This window comes from Aythya fuligula, chromosome 22, assembly GCF_009819795.1.
Source record: "Aythya fuligula isolate bAytFul2 chromosome 22, bAytFul2.pri, whole genome shotgun sequence".
NCBI lineage: Eukaryota > Metazoa > Chordata > Aves > Anseriformes > Anatidae > Aythya > Aythya fuligula.
In genome coordinates this window covers 6,006,600-6,025,317 of record NC_045580.1, presented here as the reverse complement: position 1 = coordinate 6,025,317, position 18,718 = coordinate 6,006,600, and the positions used below count along the sequence as shown (strand labels likewise).

At 41.9% G+C, this 18,718-nt stretch overlaps 1 protein-coding gene across 6 annotated transcripts in view; it reads left to right on the top strand.

Moving 5' to 3' along the window:
* CADM1 (cell adhesion molecule 1) overlaps positions 1-17,833 on the top strand; it is a 132,359-nt gene extending 114,526 nt beyond the window's left edge. For 4 of the 6 annotated variants that reach the window (XM_032201839.1, XM_032201838.1, XM_032201837.1 and 1 more), the window contains 2 exons: positions 14,520-14,651; positions 15,652-17,833. In XM_032201839.1, coding sequence (XP_032057730.1) covers positions 14,520-14,651; positions 15,652-15,770 — 251 coding nt within the window. In that variant the 3' untranslated portion in view covers positions 15,771-17,833. Of the gene's footprint in view, positions 1-3,938; positions 3,993-14,519; positions 14,652-15,651 lie in introns of all 6 variants that reach the window. The other 2 variants (XM_032201836.1, XM_032201834.1) reach the window with 1 other exon arrangement.
* The last annotated feature ends 885 nt before the right edge of the window (positions 17,834-18,718 follow it).

The following is an 18,718-nucleotide window of genomic DNA, read 5'->3' as shown; positions in this document are numbered from 1 at the left end:
CCAATGTCCAATCGGAGTGAGCATGTATGTGAATGACTAGAAATGCATGGGCATGAACTAAAGCCAAATGGATTTTCTCCAAAAACGATTTCAAATGAATTGGGGGAAGAAAAAATAATAAACCAAAACCAAACCAAACCAAAAAACAAAAAAACAAAAACAACCAACAAACCAAACCTAAAAAAGAGATTGATAGCAAAGAAAATGAAACGTAAGGCTAGTGTGGAACCAGCACAATACTTCAATCGGGGAAAGGATTTTTGAGTAATTTAATTTTTTGGAGTGTATCCTAGAGGACTGGGGGGAAAAGGAGTCCTGTATGTGTATGCATGTAAAAGCGGTAGCAAAACCCCTGCCATTCCTGTTTTCTTACGGAATGGAGTTAACAGCAGCAATGCATGAGTGACTTAAAGCACGAACATTGTTAACTCTTTTGTTTAAAAATGAGAGTTTAACTGTAAATTTTCTGATGCACTGTCTCCTTTCTCTGCACTGTTCATTGCCAGAACTCCAATAACAGCATGGTCATGGCCGGCAGGAAGGCTTGTGCTTCTGCTGCACTGCACTACACTGGGTTTACTGAACTTAAACCCTCCTTCCCTTCTCTTTTGCACTTCATGTGTCAGGGAGCCAGTGGGGCTGAAGCACTGGTGCATTTTGAAATCGCAGTTCCCTGCCTGCACGCAGTCAAAATGAGGGCACACATTGGTGCAGCTGTGGCAGCACCAGCTCTGGAAGTCTGCCACCACTGAACTTGGAAAATGTTTTTTCCCCATTCCCTTTCTTCTCTCCTGTACCCCTCCTCCCCCTAAAAATCAAAATGCAAATTTTTGATTTCTTAAATGTGCTGGCTCCACAGCTTTCTAAGGAACACAGCCTTGCAGGGTTGCTGCCCTCTGAGAAAGTTTTTGTGTGAGATTACCAAGCTCGCTTTTTGCCTCCTGTACCAGTAGAACATGTAAAAACAGCCATGACCTCATACACGATGTTCTTTTGCTACAGCAAAAGTAACAAATTTTATGTTTTTCCCCCCAGAATTTTCCCCCACCCTATGGTAAGCTAAGAGCTTAAACAAGCTTCTTAATGATTTTTAAATCACACAGACAATGCCCATTGCCATGCGTTACGTCTGCTACATGTGTTATGCATGTATGTCTTTGGGCACCTGGGTGCATACACCAAAGGGACCAGCAGCTGGCGATTCCTCCCAGCAGCAGGCTCTGGCTCCATACCAGGGTGCCCCGAGCTACCTTCAGCTCCCTTCCTGAGGCAGAAGGGAGGTGCTGTTCTTTTAGGATAGGCAGAACTTCTGCTAACGTTAATTAGAAGATAGGGTGTAAAAAATCTCTTCTGAAGCTGGCAAAGCAGGAAGTCTGGAGTGAAGGTTCAATGGTACGAAAACATCCCAAACAAGAGTGAAGAGTTGCAAGAAAACGCGTTGTCCATAATAGAGCAGAGGAATTATTTTCTAAGCTGGAAATACTTCCTGAAGGCTGATACGAATTTTTGGTCTTAGCAAGGTTTTGTAAACAAATATTTAACACTTCTGCGTTAAGCTGTTGTTGCTTTTTCCAGTTGTGTTCAATCTCTGAAAATGAGTCTGAAGCCAAAAGCTCAGCCATGCCAGAGCACTAGTCAGCTTCCAAATCTTGCCAAATTAAACAGCATACAAGGAAAAAAAAGCCTCTGTGCTTTCTGCATTAGCATTATCAAGCAGCTCTGTCTGTCCAACTGCCTTTTTTCCTTTTTAAAAATGCCCTACTTAAAAGTGCAACTAATAGTAAATACATTTATAAATATATTTTCCAGACCTAATCCTTGGGGCAATTGAATAAAACATCACAAAGATCCATGCACATGTTAAGATTTCTGTTCAGCCCTGTAGAATACACAACATAAAACGGAATCTGTAATTGGTTATTTACAGTTTGTTACAAAGGAAAAATTATATTTTGCTTAAAAATTGGAGGTAACCTATGAAGAAGTTCAAAGCATTACTCTGTCAATAAACCTGTAAATAAATGGTGTGTTCATTTAATTGTCTAAACACCTGTATCAGGCTTCAGGATATGCAACTCAGCTTGCTGGTTGCGCACTTTTAAGATTTATTATTTGACAGGGAAATTGTATCTGAGTGAAAAGTTAGCTTTCATTTATTTAAAAGAAGTTGCAGCAGACTTTGAATACATTCTGATCAGACATGAAAAGAAGGGACTTTAATCGCTGATATGAAAGTTTAATGAGAAAAATCAAGAAGTAATTTACCACATTTAAAATGCCTCACAACACATTTTAATACTGTTCAGTGGCATTTTTAAGTATACCAGGTGCAGGTAGAAAACGAATTGTTGAATTGTTAAATTTTCTTTTGAAAAAGATTTTTTTGCTTCATTAAAAATGTAACATTGCCCTTTTTCATTATTGAGAAAATGTGGTTCCTTGTAAGTGAAAGGGAAGACTATACAGGGGCAATTTTAGAGAGAGAAAAGTTGAATGGCTGTTCTGCAGAGCACAGATTTGCATGTCCAATGCTTCTGTGAGTCAACTGTAATTATTTTTTTATATATTATCGTAAAAACTCCCTGAAATCCAATAGTGGTGCAAAAACAAATTTCTAGCTATTAATCTAAATGGCTTCCTGCTTTAGAAGATAATTCAGATTGTAGATTCCCGATGATATATTTTAAACACCATCACTGAAAAAGAGTTTTATTTTTAATGAGATATATGTATTGCTTATGGCTTTCCAATAGGAGACAAGTCTGCACATTGATTATACTTTATTAATATCTTTGTTATTTAAGCGAAAGCCTTTGTCCTAGGAAAAACACGTCTCTAGCCCTCTGTTGCTACCTCCTCCCCAAAATGTAAAAAGTAGATGGGGGATGGGGGTATTTCTGTTCCTCCAAGGCCAGCATCTTGCAGGTAAATTCTCTTTGTGCTCCAAAGCCCCTGTAAGCACAAGGAACCTGTTCTCCAACGTTATTCAGGAGCATATTTAAGCTACATTAGGTGTTTGGTTTTTTTGGTGTTTTTTTTTTTGGCCAGTCATTACTTGAAGAAAGGGGTTATCATATACTGCAAATAAGCCCAGAACTCAAATTGAGATCCGTTAGCATTCACTGGATCCATTTTACAGAAACTGGGCAAGCACAGAGCGTGTGTTTAGCTGCCACTTAGTGCATTAACAGATCACTGAATTGCTGCTACTCTCAGTTCTCCCCACAAAACATCTGGATTTTTGTCAGTCTTCAAGCTTTTGCTGACAGTTTTCCAAATGGCCGGTAGTGATAGTGTTTCTTTTGTGTCTGCCTTTTGTGGTCACAAGAGTTTGTCTTGTCGAACTGCTTTATCAGCTTTGAGGACAGATACTTTTTCCAGAAATGCACTGAATTTAGGAAATTAAAAAAATAGTTTCAGATTATTATTTTTTTTTTACAAAAGGTACAGCCTGCAGTCTGCAAGTACAGATGCCTTACAGTTTTGAAATGTGATCCTCAATATTCTTTAATTTATAAATTGCTGTGCTTGTCAACATTACCAAAAATATTTAATTTATCAGGAAAATTGGAAGAAAAAATTACATTGACATGTATATATAACCTAAATCAAACCAGAATAAATTGGGAAATTTGCCCCTATTTGATGAGTAAAAGACTGAGTCTGGGGGTTTCTGCATGCTGTTATGAATGAGTGATTTTGATTCACCTACATGTTTCATGTGTTAACAGTGTAGACTGAGGAATGTTTCTGCCAGTCTGTCAGTAATAAAGTAAATGATTGGAATTCTGAAATACAAGTTACTCTGCTCAAACCAGCAGAAGATGGCAAGTGATTGACTCATTTTTTCCCCCAAGAAATTCATCCTCAGTTCTTAAGTGTGTTGTTTTTGTCACTTGAGAAATACAAAGAAAAATGAGTTTGTTTTTACTTGTAAGGCTTTACTCAGTTGCCAAATTCCGCAGAGGAGCTGGACTATGGGGATCTCTCAGGTAAGGGCTAGCACCTAGGTAAAGCACTGCTCTTCTACGTAGATACTGGTTCCACTGATTTCTGCGTCTTGGCCATTTTGCATTGTATAGTCGCTATGGTGTGGCAATTAATTGCACACAGTCCTGCAGCTTGGAAGTTACGCTGTTTTCTGTTGGGATTTCCCTCCCATTTTTTGGGGCATTGGCACCCTGTTGTGAAACCTGAAAATGGGGGAGGCGCATTCAGAGCAGTGGGGTTCACCTTTCAGGTTGTGCGCCAGCTACTGTGGCCTCAGTAGCTTGCAATAATTTTCCTAACGCTAATTTGGAGAATGGTTGAGTTGAAATTTTGTTTGTAAAACACTCGACTACGCTGTAATGTGCAAAGCTGTCTTCAGCAAGTGCAGCCGGCTCTACGTCTAGGCTGTTTGGTAAATTCTTGTAAGGGGAATTTCAGGTGGGAGGTCAAAAGGAGGTGATTGTTTTATTGGCTGAGACAAAAAACAATGATTTGGACCTCTTTTTTATTGACAAGAAACTGGAAGTTGCATAAATACGACTTTATAGTTGGTCCTTGCAAATTTGCGTGAATTCAGATGAAAAAGTAAAAGCATTCTCGGTGGGTGAGTTGGGGCAATTGGTATGTTCAAAAACAAGGGTCATAGCAGTCTAAACCTCTGATCTTCGTGGTTTGACAAGCTTCCTTAGTGCTTTTGGAAATGAGCCCCTTTTTCGCTGCCGCTTCCCAGACAATCTCTGCAGCTCCCTGCGGGATGGGAAGGAGCCTGGAGATGGCCAGGAGCCACCCGGTGCCCACCACCCATCCCTGCAGGGTCCCTGCCCTCGGGGGGCATGCAAAGAGCCCTGCCCAGAAGGGTTTGGGTCCAGCACTGTTAATTCCCTTTTGCAGTTTACAAAGTGAACGAAAACTAACACCAGAAAGCAAAGCCCTGAGCCCTCATCTTTTTCTGTAAAATGCTTTAACCCAATCAAACCAGCAGCATCTCTTCCTGCAAGCTACTATAGGTATGCTTTGGCCAAGAGGTTAGAAATGATTGATTAATTCGATATGTATTCTAACACCTGAGCAATACTAATAATTATTGTTGCAGGCCTGGGCCAGATCTCATAGGTAAGAAGCACTAGGTGTCTGTTGAATATCACTGTGTGGATGGAAAGTAACTGTTTTGCTCTGATAAGCTTTATTTTTTTATTTGTATTTTTTTAAAGAAAATACATATTTTGGTGAATGAACGGAAGAACGGGAAACAATTCCACAAAGGAATTCCTCAAAATGGGTGTCTGCTAGCAGTCCTGTCTTTCCCTTAAGTGAATCTTTCTCAGCTTTTGGTAGCAGCACAAGTTAAGTGTAGCATGCCGTTGAGAAGTGACAGTACTGACTGCGGGGGGCGGCGGGGGGTGACGTTGTTGAATTTTGCTGTTACCCTTGCAGTGCAGTCAGCGACACATTCTCTTTTCTCAGAAAGTTGTGGATGTGTTGAATGGCTAGTATGTCTTTCTGATGATATACTTGAACTTTTCTATTTTTGTGAATCTTAAATGTAAGTCAAAATTTGCTTCAGATTTTCCACAAAGCAGTGCAAGCACAACTGCTGGCCGTACCGAGCAGGTGAGCGAGCACCCTTTGTGCACTAACATACACCCATTTTGGAGCATCAGTTTTGAAGACTGATTTTTTTTTCCCAAGAATTTCAAGATTTCGTTTGTCGCTATCTACATTGTTTGTGTACGACCAAAGGGTGACTCTACCAAGTCAAACCTACCGGTATTACTGGGAAATAGAGAACCAGCCCTGCACTGTTCTCTGCTATGACCAAAACTCTGCCCTCCATCACATAACTCATGCCCAGACTCCTGAGAAACTGACATAGGATCCCGTTTGCGGACTGGTGTCAGCAAATTTGAGCTGTCAGACGGGTAGCACAGGTGAGTGCTGAGCCAGCTCTCCGTGGGAAGCGCTGCCCCCCACCTCCGCTCCGGGATCGGCTCCGTCCCCTCTGCCCCCGGGGCACTGGAGCCTGCCCTCAGCGCCCGGGCTCCAGCTCAGCCCTCCGAGGGGTGGCACGCTGCTGAGACGTGGTAAAACTGAACGTGTTGGTCCTGCTGCAGTGTTTGCTCAGTGTGCTGTTCGTTTCAGGTACTCGTGTCCTGCTAAATGCTTCAACGGAGGCTCTGCCAACTGTACAATTAAGTAATGCGTCTGTTGCCTTGCATCCAGGTAGCTAGTTTCCAGTGTCGTGTTACCTTTTGCTGGTTGAGCTGTGTGTGTCCATACCACTCACAGACCTTTTGTTCCTAACGTAGAAGAACAGTGCAGAGACAGTTTGTCTTGCGCTTCTGCAGCACAGATTGACTTCTTACTCTACCGCAGCGCTTTTTCAACCTAGTGGTGTTACAGAGACGTTCCCTGCAGTGCTGTGTATCACCAGTCCAAACTGCTACGTATCGGTGTGTATGTATGTGTACACACACAAACATATATAAATATCTATGCTGCTGTGTGCTATGATTGCAATAATCCAGTTAATCTAATTCCATACCTGGGTATTTTCAGTCCCCTCAGGTGCATTCTGGTCTTCTTGTTTTGCTCAGTAGTGTTGATACACATCTTGTACAACATTGAACAATCAAGAAAGACCTGTGTAGCCTTTACATCTGGTTTGATTAACTAATCAAAACCTGATTAGCACCTTTGTTCAAGGGGGATGCTGATTAATCAATTACTATTGATTGTAAGTGTGGCTCCATTTTCTAGCAGAGAGAAGTCTGAAGAAACAACCAATAAACATTGAGCACCTGTCATAGTGATTAAATTTATTAAAACAAAATGCATTATTTTTTATGAAGCGATCTTGAAATGGGTCACTGAAGAGGAGCTTATTGATTGAAGAAGGATGAACTCCTTGAATTTCTCTAGCATAAATTAGACAAAATTCAATTACAATACGACGAACAGGTTAACACTACTCTTTAACAGTCCATCAATAAATTAGAGTAGGGGTAGCACACTTAATGCTGGACTATAGTAATGAATAATATTATTGTTCATCCTGTCATGCAGGTAGTGATTACTGTCCTCCCAGATTGTAGATGAAGACTTTAAAGTGTTTCTGAAATAATGACAGCCTGTTCTTCCCCCTGCTCTGCCCACCAGCACCCCTGCCTGCCCACCCCAAATTTTAGTCATGTTCCATGATGTCAAAAACTCCATTCTACAAAAGGACTAACCAGCTATTCATCAAAATAAAATTCAGTGGCAAAACGTTAGTGCTAACTTCCTTTTAAGTTTTCTTCCTATTAGGAAAGAGCAATAGTTGGTTTATCAATATTTCAGAAGTGCATGAGTGACTTAAGGTCATTGCACCTAAATCATGACCACTAGAGAAGTGTGGAAGCCTGCATCATGTTGGTGTTTTAATTGTGTCATAAACTTAACAGGAAGAAGAAAAGATTGGTAAGTTAGGAATTCTTGAAAGAAATTGATTTAGGTCTTCTTTTCCCTAACGTGATACAGATATTGCATCTAGGAAGCACTGCAGCTATTTATATGTACGTTGTATACATGTACATATGTGCACACAAATTCAACCCATGTTGTGCTACATCAGTAGCTTGAAATTAATTTTCACTAAGAATAAAAGACACATTCTTGTGGGAGCACAGCAATAAATCCAAATATTCCAAAATTAATACCTATACTATATGTTGGTGAAGAACTCTATCAATTAATCAGAAGCAGTGCTGGAGCACACTGGGAAAACAGTGAGATACACTGTTCAAAGCAATAATAATAGCAGAAATTGTGCTAGTGGGAAATGTGAGCAACTGGCTCTGTGCTGGAGGTGACCTGCAGACCTTCTGTGCTGCTGGTGAGACTGAAGTCAAGTCACTTGGGAGTTTTTCACCTCTTCTGCAGGCTTTAGCAATAAAGTGATTCATTCCTTGTAGGTCCAGAGCTTTTAACTCCAATGTAATTGATATTTAAAATACTAGCTAGCGGAGTCAGTCAGATCTGATCTAGTCCTTTCTCTTAATCTTGAGATGTTGCCACTTATAAAAAGCAAGAGCAGGAATACACGTGAATGTGCATGTATGCATATATATATATATATAAAGCCTCATTAAAAACAGAATTTAATGGAACCTTTTTATGGAGTGGTTGGGAGGAGAAAAGTCTTCCATATGCTAAACCTTGCTGTAGTTGCTTAACCCACATTATTAGGATATTACCATTAAAATCTGCCAGCCTTTTTCATACTCTTGAGGCTGCAGTAAGTGATCTATTTTTAAACAATTACTTCTGAAAAAATATTAGAGAATTTGAGATCATTAACACACTTATTTTAAAGCATCTCCCCTTGCACAAAAATAAATACATAACAAGTAAGATTCTATGGGTTTAAAATATAGATGTCAGCTGAGAATATTTACAAGGGAAATTAGCAGCATAAACATCTCCTTTGGGTTCCTTGTTACCACTTCCCTGAGTCATTTTCGGTGATCAGCTACTGGGGCTGATGGCTGTCATTGTTGTCATCTGCCTTTGTCCTGCCGGGAGGTAAAACTGAGACCAGTGTGGGTTTGTCCTTTAGCCAAGAAAAAGGTGAGCAGTGTGAACTGAAGTTGTGCAGCCCGGAGTCTGCTGTGGGTGTGCTGCTACATCTTTAATCAGATTGGCTCGGGACTCTAAAAATTTTAAATTACATGAGTTAGTAGGGTGTCAAATAGGAACCAGTCCAAAAGTGCGTTTACTTTCTCTGTGTGTAGTGTTTCGTGAATTACACTTTCTGTTTAAAGGAAAACTTCAGGTTTTTTTGTTTTTTTGTTTGTTTTTTTGAAGTGCTATGATTTCTTTTTGTTGATTCAAGTAGCAGTTGGTTAAAATAATAAACAAAATTAATTTAAAGCTACCAAAGTTTCTTATTGGCCACAATTTTAAATGCGACTACAGTGCTCTCTGCTGCTGTATACTGTGCTGCATCTCATGCAGAGAAGTTCGATGCTATGTTAGATAAAATTATGGCATCCCCCTAATGCAGGACACAATCATACCATTCTCTCAAGGGAGCAACACAGTAGTTAAAAATATGTATATATTGATTTTTTTTTCTGTGTATATCAAGTTGTCCTAAGTGGACTGTAACATTATCACTGTGGTTTTCCTTTAAGGTGCTTTGATATAATGCAAAACACCACCCTATGGAATTTGGTTTAGCTGAGGTGTAGAGTAGCTGCAGAGTAGCAAAGTAGTTGTGCATGTTGTTCACAACATGCTGCAAATGTCTGTATGTTGACTTTTTTCTTTCCTTCCTGCATATCCCCCTTCCTTCCACTCTCACTCTCAAGAAAACACAAGCAAAACAGAAACAAAGCCATAGCAGAAAAATTCTGACTATTCGATTTAAAGGCCAGCATGCTCCAATATATATTAACATCTTAATGGGAAAGCTCTGCATGTATACATTTACTACTCTCTGACAAGAGGGAATTAAATGTCAGAAGGATTTGTAGCATCTATAATTGAATTGGTGCTGAGAGAAGCAAATCTTAAGGAAGAATAACATATTAGGATTAGCAAATAATGTGGCATTTTGTCAGTTGCTGCCATCTAGTCTGTTCCCTCTTCAGTAATAAAGTTGTGATTTCTTTTTTTAATCATAGATATGAAGCAGGAATAGATTTTGTGAATTGGAGAAAGCATTTCAAAGCAGATTCCAGTTTTTAAGGTCAAGTTTGTCTGTCTTGGTGGAAATTCGGAGAATTATTGTCTGCTCCATAGTCGCAACATTTTTTTTTTATTACCAAAGAAATAATGAGTGATGCCAATTATTGATGCTTATTCAGGATGAAATAATTACCCATCTCCAGCGTTGCTGCTGGAGTAAGCCCCCTTCTTCCCCAGAGCCCCCTCTGCCAGGGGAAGGGCTGGGACAGGGGCGTGCGGTTCAGTGCCAGGCTCCTGCTGCAGCAGCTGCTGTCTGCGAAGCCTGGCTGGAGCAGCTGCAGGCTCACGTCCCTGTTACAGGGGTTAGCAAGCATATTGGAAGGCTGGCTGCGTTCCCACCTCGCGTGAGAATATTCTGAAGCGAGGTGCTTACAGAAAATTAAGCAGGTCTGTTGCTTGCGGCATACAGATCGATTTGCCCATAGTGGTGTCCAGGATTGCTGGAGATGGGGTCTGTCAAGGGGCAGCTCTCAGCTGCCGGCTTTGTGTTGCCTTCCACGTTCATAGGCAGAATTTTGTTCGTGCTGGGTAGCAGCCACTGTGCTAGGCACCGCGGGGCTGGACTGAAGCAGACAGGGCTTAGATGGGATGTTGAAAGAAAAACACCTAGCCACAGGAAAGGTGTAACAGTGGTGTTGGCATCGCTGGCCTTGCCGTGGGCACTGCAGACCCTGGGCTCCCAGGTTCTTCAGAGGCTCTTTTTTGTGGCTGTTCTGGTGGGGATAGGGGGTCAGCATTACAGAAGGCAGTCAGTTATTAAAAGTGGACACTGGAAGAGCTAGGAAAGAGGGACAGCTTGAAGCAGATGAGGATGGAAGGACAAGAGGAGGAAAGCCAACAAAAATCGTCACCTTTGGAGAGTTAAGGAACTAAACAGAAACAGTACTGCCACCAGGCAAGGTCTTCTGGAAAATCCCACTCATAAACACGCTGCAGAAGCACAGGTCAAAGGAACCAGCTTGCCTGCAGGACCTGCAAAAATTTCTGGCTGTGTTATCCCGAAGCTTCAAGTAGTTCCTGCGGCAACCTGCTGACTTGGTGCAGGTGGTGCCTAGGCAGGTGAGCTTGTATGGCAAGCACCATCCTGAAAATGCAAAAGCAAAGAAGTAGAAACCCCTGTGAGCCTCAGAGCATATGGACTCCTAAGGATTTCTACTATCGTGTTCTTAATTTTATGTTTAAGAAGAGAAAAGCAATGGTTTTCTTAATTTCAGCAGTAGGCTTCAGTTTTTAAAAATTGATTTTTCACCTATTTTATTTGGAGAACAAATTGATGCAACAGAGAAAAGACAGGAAGAGGATTTAATTTTGATAAGTACAAGTGTTTTAGTGCCTCTAAATATGGCATATTTATTTTTAAACAGAGCTCCAGCCTGTTTCATCCAGAACATTTGCAATTAGAGATGAAGAGCCATTCCTTTCACTTTGATAATTAATATATAAACATAAATATGTTATCTTTAAAGTCAAAAGTACACTGTCAGCCGCCTCAAAGACTCGGGTATCAGATGGTTTGCAACCACTAGACATCCTCAGCATGTAGTTAATTTTTACTTTGTATGTAAACTTGAAGACAAAGGTATTTAGCAGAGTACCTAATAAAACAAGCTTGCAGTTTGCATTTTGCTATGTTTTTAACAGAAATACTTCAGGAAAATAGCTGTGCATGTCCCAGTAGAAGAACTCATAATTAATAAACTCTTCTGGCCGGAACTGTCCCTTCTCAAGGAAATGCTGACTCCTTGCTCTTGACTTAATTGCAAATTGAGTAGAAACTGCAAAGGATCTGTCAAGCGTAAGGCTTTAGCACAGCCCTCCAAGTAACAGTGGCCTGATTCTCTGCAGCTCTGCAAATTCAGTATAACCACCTTGAGGCTGGTGTTGCAAGGATGAGGTGCACCAACTGGTGTTCAGGTTTCATGGCTGCAGAACTCTCTTAATTATGTTGATTAAGAAAAAAAAAAATGCACCTCGATGCAAAATCCTCCTCCAGACACATTATAGGGCCATAACTCAGTGCATTTATTCTGCTCGGCTGTTCCAAAGGCCAATAAGACATTCGTCCTGCAGCTTGGGATGCTTTCCTCTTGCCTTCAGTGCAGCCTCTCATACCTTGGTGCTCGGTACCTGCCAAGGAGGGAGGTCAGCCCCGCGTGCTGCCAGGCGCTGTGCCGACAAACAGACATGTTTGTCACCTTGGTAAAGCAGCGTGCAGCACGTCTGCAGCAGCAACTTGTCCAAAGCTGCAACGAGGAGACTTCAGTTTGAGTGCTAGTGCTCACTACCTAGAACTCCCTGGTCCTCTGGTTTTCCCCTAGCTGCTATTCCAGACAGACAACAGTGTCTCTTCCCAAGTGAGGCGGTCTACTTGGCACGCTGCAGTGCTTTCATGGGCATCTTTCCCATCAACAAGCAGGGATATTCTGCTTCTTGCCAAAGCAGCAAATGCTGGGAAGTGCTTATGATACAGTCTGTTCCTACTGAAGATTATTTAGAAAAAGAAGAAAAAAAAAAAAAAAAGTACCTTCTTAGAGGCTGCTGGTTCTGGCAGTTTGCCACAGCAACTAGAAATCCTTGCGTAGTGGTTCCAGGACATGCACCATTTTCTTAAATACTTACTGTTATTTTTCTTCATCAGAAAGCTGGGAATAATTGACTTCAAAGACAGTAATTTTCATTGGATGTGGAACTGTCGACAGTTCAAGATCAGTTAATTCTCCTCATTGAGAGAGCTGTGTGTATGCCTTTTCAACAGAGTAAGATATTTTATGGGTTGTTTTGCAATTAGGTTTTGTCCTTTGAGTGCACTTTGTCATTACAACGTAAGAGGGAAGTTTATGTTTCACTTTTTGTATCTCATTTTTTCTAATCGTGAATTTCTACAAAATAATTTGCCCATGATGTGTGTGCCGTTGGTATGCACTTTACTGAACACCAGGTTTTAATATGCTTTCAGATTTCCCTGGTGTGTTCCTACCACAGTTAAATGACCTGACTTTAGATGATGTGGAAGCAAACGCTTCTGATTTACAGTGGTATATTTTTTGCCACACTTAGTTTAGCTTGTTAGATAAGTTGCTGAAAGGACTTCTCTCATTGTGGTGCTAATAGGTACTATTTTGTTTTCTCCCTTAATATGCACCAAACCTTGGCAAAATTAAACCCAGGCATCCCACTGCCTATGCCAAAGCTGCTGCTTTTTAAAGTTACTTGAAGAAATGCTCTACGTTTTTTTCTTAAATTGTTTTAATTAAAGCGTACTATACAGTCTCAGTCACGAGTTATTTACTTACATCCCTTAGTACTTAATCTTAGAACAGAATTGGAAATATCGATAGAAAGTGTAAATCCTGGGCTCCTGCTTGAAAGCATTGTATCAGGTTTCAGCTCAAAAGAGCACCATTACCTTTAGCTGTCACGGATCTGTACGCTTGATCGATAAACTTCAAATATTATTAGAGGTGGAGGCTTCAGAGATTTGCTCTGTTCTTTGGAGAGAGACAGGGATAAATCTTTCTTAAAAATTGACTTGAATTTGCACTCTCAGTCTTCCTAGTAAAATGCATTTCTCTTAGGTGTCTGGGCAACTGCATGCAGGGCAGATTTATAGGCCATGTGCTTCTTGTAGTGAAAGATTTAAATGGTAAATCCTTCACATATGACTTCACAAATCATGTAAAGTTAAAAGATTTTTACCGTTTCTGTTGCTGCTATGCTTAAATTGTAAGGTATGGCTAGTAAATCATTTTAATGGAGGTGTCGCGCTTGACTCAATAAAAAATAAATAAATAAATAAATAGAGACAATGGTTTAGCTTCTATTCCAAAATGTTAATGTATTAATCAACGGGAGAATAATTGTTTTTTACTATGTTATAAATCTCAGTTGCCATTAGAATTGCAGCAAGGGTTGATGTAGCTGTGTTCTTAAATTAAAATTGTTTACACTGCTATACATTCTTTTTACATGGCCATAGCTCATTCTGGGTTCATTTCAGAGTTGTTCCTCAGCCAAATAAGTCATTCCTCTCCCAGTGACGGCATCCTAAGGGAGAGATGCTTATAAAAGAAAACTAATTGCGTGGTGAGGTGTTTAATAAATAAAATAAAGCAGTTGGAGGCAATGCACAATTATTGCTTACTGTCTGCTTTTGAAGAGGTTTTTATAGTTTGGGTTAAGAGTTTTGCATCTTAGGATGTCATGAACTGTAATGAACAGAAAAGGTTGTGCTTAATTATGTAATCTTTGAGTTCTTGGGTTGGGGGAGAAGACGGCTGCAAACACATTTACAAAGCTTGGTTGATTGTTTTGTGGTTATAGAGGTTTTGGGGCTGATATTAAAATGTGTCACCAGGGCACTTGTTTAATGATGTTTCTCTAAAGCTAATGATTCGTATTTCCATATAGCATTCTACTGCTATTCTCTGTGCCCCCCTGCTCCCCAGGAGGATTGAATTTGGGGAGTGTTCTAGGGAAATTTCCAAAAACACGTGTCCACCAATGATTCCACATCTCCTCTCCTCTCCCCTTCCCTATCCTAGCTGTCTTCCCCGTGCATAGCAGTAGTGCTGCTGCTTATAGCGGACGATACCTTGCAAGTTGATCGGCCAGATCAGTTCAGCCTCGGGCAGCCCGCTTGCTCCTCTGCCTGAACTCATCTGTCGAGATAGCTTGATGCTTTATCCCTTTTCCTTTGGAAAGCAAAAGGGTGGCTTTTCCAATCCTGAGGGCAGCTGCAGCCAAAACCTTCGGATTGTGTCGTAATAAGTCCCGAATTCTTATTCCTCTTCTAATCTCAACAGATTCTCGTGCAGGTGAGGAGGGGTCAATAAGGAGCGTGGACCATGCAGTCGTCGGTGGTGTTGTGGCCGTGGTCGTATTTGCCATGCTTTGCCTGCTCATCATTTTAGGGCGATATTTTGCAAGGCATAAAGGTAAGGCAAAGACTGAAACTGAAAAATGAATGGACTTGGTACAGCTGTCACTTCTGAAGCTTGCAGTCAGCACTGCCGCTCTAGGTGTACTCCAAACACAGGCTAAAACTGAAATTTGGAAGTCTTACTACAAAACCTAATTGACCTAAGCTGGTACATACATGCCAGTGTCTTGGTTTTGTGGTTTACCTTGTAAAATGTAAATGTCCATCCTGGGAGCTTGTTACAACTTCCAGAGTAAGGCTGAACCCACCCACAGTGACGTGACCATTCCAGTCCCTGTGTATACGGGCAGGTGTTTGCACAAAAGGATTCTCTGTTAGCAGCTTTTATTTAGTGGATTTGGGGAAAGCTGTCAGAATAATGACGAGCTGGTTGAGACCCCCGCCAGGGTGGAAGGAATAATGCAGAGAAGAGAGGAGAAAGCAGTGAGAAAAAAAAAACAACAAGGCACATTAGGGGAGAGAGAACAGGAAGATGAAAGATGCCTTTCCTTTAAGTGTTTAAAACACAATTTTACTGACATTTGAAGGGTAAAATCACTGTGTGACCTAGTTTCTTCTCTGTACTACAACACCATGGAGAACAGCACACCATCACGTCTGCATGGGGACGTGACTGCCCAGCCAGCGGCTGGTGACAGGGAACGCTGCGGTGGGACGTGGGGCAGCATCAGCCCCACTGCTTGCCCTGGCACTGCTTTCCTGTGCCCTCTGCTTGCACTTCTATAGGAAATGCAGGTTAAAAATGCCCAGCTCCTCTTGAAGGAGTTGCACATCTGGGTGCCTCAGGCAGGACTGGAGAAACCTCTGTCTCCGTGCCATGGGGTCTGTGGTGTTGTGCTCCTTGGTAACATCACAGCTGCACAGTCCCGAGCCGCAGTTGCATGGGACCTGCTCTCAGGCTCCATTTCTTTCCTGTGGCATTGATTTCCCCTCCTGCTCATGGCTTTGTCACTCTCTCGCTCACGATGTCACAGACCTTGCCGCTTCACTTTCAGGTACATACTTCACTCATGAAGCCAAAGGAGCAGACGATGCAGCCGACGCAGACACAGCTATCATCAATGCAGAAGGAGGACAAAACAACTCTGAAGAAAAGAAAGAGTACTTCATCTAGAGCAGCCTTGGTTTCAATGAGGTGTCCAACCGTGGACGGTTACTGGCCCTATTTAAACGCTAAAGAGACAGTGATATTGGAAGTTGCAACCAGCTTGTGTCTTTTTTTTTAAAGAAAAACGCAAATGGGTGGAGAGTTGTGAGACTGGGAGGGTCCGGGATTTGCTGTGTAAAAATATTCTTCGTAAAGTACACTCTGCTGTTTGACACCTCAATTTGTTTGGGTTTTATTTTTTTGGCCAGGTCCGGCTTGGATTTAGTTTAGTGAAGTCATTTGCAGAAGATTCTGTGCCTTGTTTTATTTCTGTTTGTTTGGGTTGGGGGGGAGGCTGGGAAGAAGAGGGGCTTCTGTGCGTTAGTTCCCTTCGGATTTCTGTGGTTCTTTGTTTCCCCTTTTGTCCTCTGTTTCTGGAGTTGCCTGCTGGGACCCCTTGGAATAGGTTGGTTTCTTTTTAAGGTATTTTTCTTTCTTTTTATCCTCACTGTTTTCTGTTTGGAACTCGGTCTCATCGGAGGAGAACCAGCACATTTTAGATCTCATAGTTTGCAATTCAGTGTACCCATATTCCATTTTCTCTATTGTCGTAAAGGCTTGGATAAACAAACAATGAGAACCTGTTTGTGGCTGCCCATGTTTCAAATGCTTTAGATGGTGGAGACTAGAAAATAGCCTGCAACCCAGAAAACGCGCTGCCCGGCTGCGGAGCAGTGTGACACCGGGGTCCGTGTGCCCGATGTGTCGCGACATGACCCCAACCCATGTGCCCGTGCCCGTGTCCTGCTCCCAGCCAGGGCTCCTCCTGCCGCCCGGGTGGCTCCAGGGTGGCAGGATCTGGTCCGCAGAGGGGCAGAGGTGGGATTTCTCTGGGCTTATTTGTGTTGCAAACCGTTCTGTCGCGCTGTCCCGATTGGCCTGACTTCTCCCTAAATTGCTAGAAAAGGAAAAGCCCCCCCCTGGGGAGCAGAAGGCTGCAAACGAGCGGTTTTTGTATTCTTTTCCCCTCCGTTTGCCCTGTGCCAGGGAAGGCAGCAGGGACCGGTGCTCAGGCGTGTTTGTCCTTTGGGAGCTGCGAGCTCCCGGCCCCCAGCCTGGTCCGGGTGCAGGCAGCCAGGGCCAGGCTGTGCTGGCCGATGCCCGGCTGCCTCCCACCCCTGCTCCTGCCTCAAAGCTGCCAGCCACGCACCCCTGTCCCTGTCCCCGTCCCTGTCCCTGCACGGCAGCAGCCGTGGGGCACAGCGACTGACAACACCTCACCTTCCGCATGTGTTAGATCCGAAACCTGGAGCAACTGGACAGGTGCAACTGCCTTTTTTTATCAGATAAGTAAAACGTGGGAATTTGCATTAAAAATTAGTGTGCTAACTGACTTATAAAGCCATAGGTAAAAAAGAAGAATTTAGGTAAATTAGAATTGTGACAGATAGCAAATCACAATGAGAAGACGGTTTTAAAATTATATATGCTGACTTGTTTTTGGTGAGTAATCTTGGATTTTGAGAGATACTTTTTTTTACTGTGTTTATGTGGAACATGTATGCTGTTTTATTTAAGGGAAACATTAATCTTAGCGTCAACTTTTTTTTAGGGGGTTGGGAGGATCATTTTTGTGTGTGTTTTTTTTAATTGTTTTTGGCAGAACCATTATGACGCAGGAGTCTGTTGGGAATGGGACGGCATGAGAGCAGACAAGCCCATTCTCAAGCAGTAGTCTGTCTTTCCCCTTTATACGAGAAAAAGAAACTCACAGGAATAGCTTTTTTCTGAGCAAATTTTGTGGAGCGCAGCTCTTTTCTGAGCCTTCAGCACCATTGCCAAATCACACCATGGTGAGAAGCATTCAGCATGTTAGAGTTCGGGGGGGCTTTTTTACTCATTGATCACGGAATTGGCATCCTGTTTTTGAACAGCCCATCTTTGTTTTGAAAGTGTACAGTAGTGCAGTGTTACCGATGTAACTTTGACTTAAAATGTTGACATGTCTCAGGTTCATGTGTTTTGATTGGTGTTTTCCGTCTCAGGTAGATTGCAAAATTTCGGCCCCACACATTGGAAAAAAAAAAAAAGAGTAAAAAAACAGGAAATTACGAATTTTAGTTGTATATTGGTTTATGTATTTTTTCTTCAGTATACAGTGCACTGTTTGAAATGTATTGTTGAGTATTACTTTGTACAGCTTTAGGTCATTAGGATTTTTAAGTGTGGAGAAAGAACAAACTTGTTTAAAGGAATATTACAAATGAAGGATGCGTGACTGATGCTAAACAACCTTGTTCTTTGTTCACCCAGCCTTTTTATTTTTTCCCCTTAGGCCAGTTCTGTTTTAAGGTGTCCATGGAAGATGTTACAATGTAAGAAAATACATATCCATATGTTCCCATTCACATTTTGTATTGGTTCATGTATACCATTTTTACAAAGAAAAAGAAGTACTATAAAATATCTGTCTTCTTAATAAAAAAAAATTAATGTTACAAAACTATCTTCACTTCTCATTCTGCGCTCTTTATCTCCCACTGCTCTGGAGGCCGTGGTCACGGCGGAGGCATGGGGGCAAGGACGGGGCCGGTCCAAGCCAGAGGGAGCACTGTGGAAAAGGTCGGCGTTGGTAAACTTCCCATGGTATGTTGGGCAAGAGCCCTGGGGTGACCCGTAAACCCTTGCTGATGCTCCCTTCCAGTGTCTGCCACAAGTCTGAGAAGGGAGCCTTGCTCTTTACAAGAAGTTTACTCCTTTGAGAAATCATTGATGCGATTTCCCAGACTGCTAAATCCACATCACGCCCTTATTCCTAATCCATTGTAGCAGTGTGAGCAGTATTTTCTGAAGGGCCAAATGGGGAGGAGAAAAAATAAAAGCCATTGGTACTGCTTGGACAGAGTATTTCTAGTTGCTTCGTTAGGCTGGTGGCTGACATTAAAAAGATTTTATTTTTTTAAGGAAGGATCGCT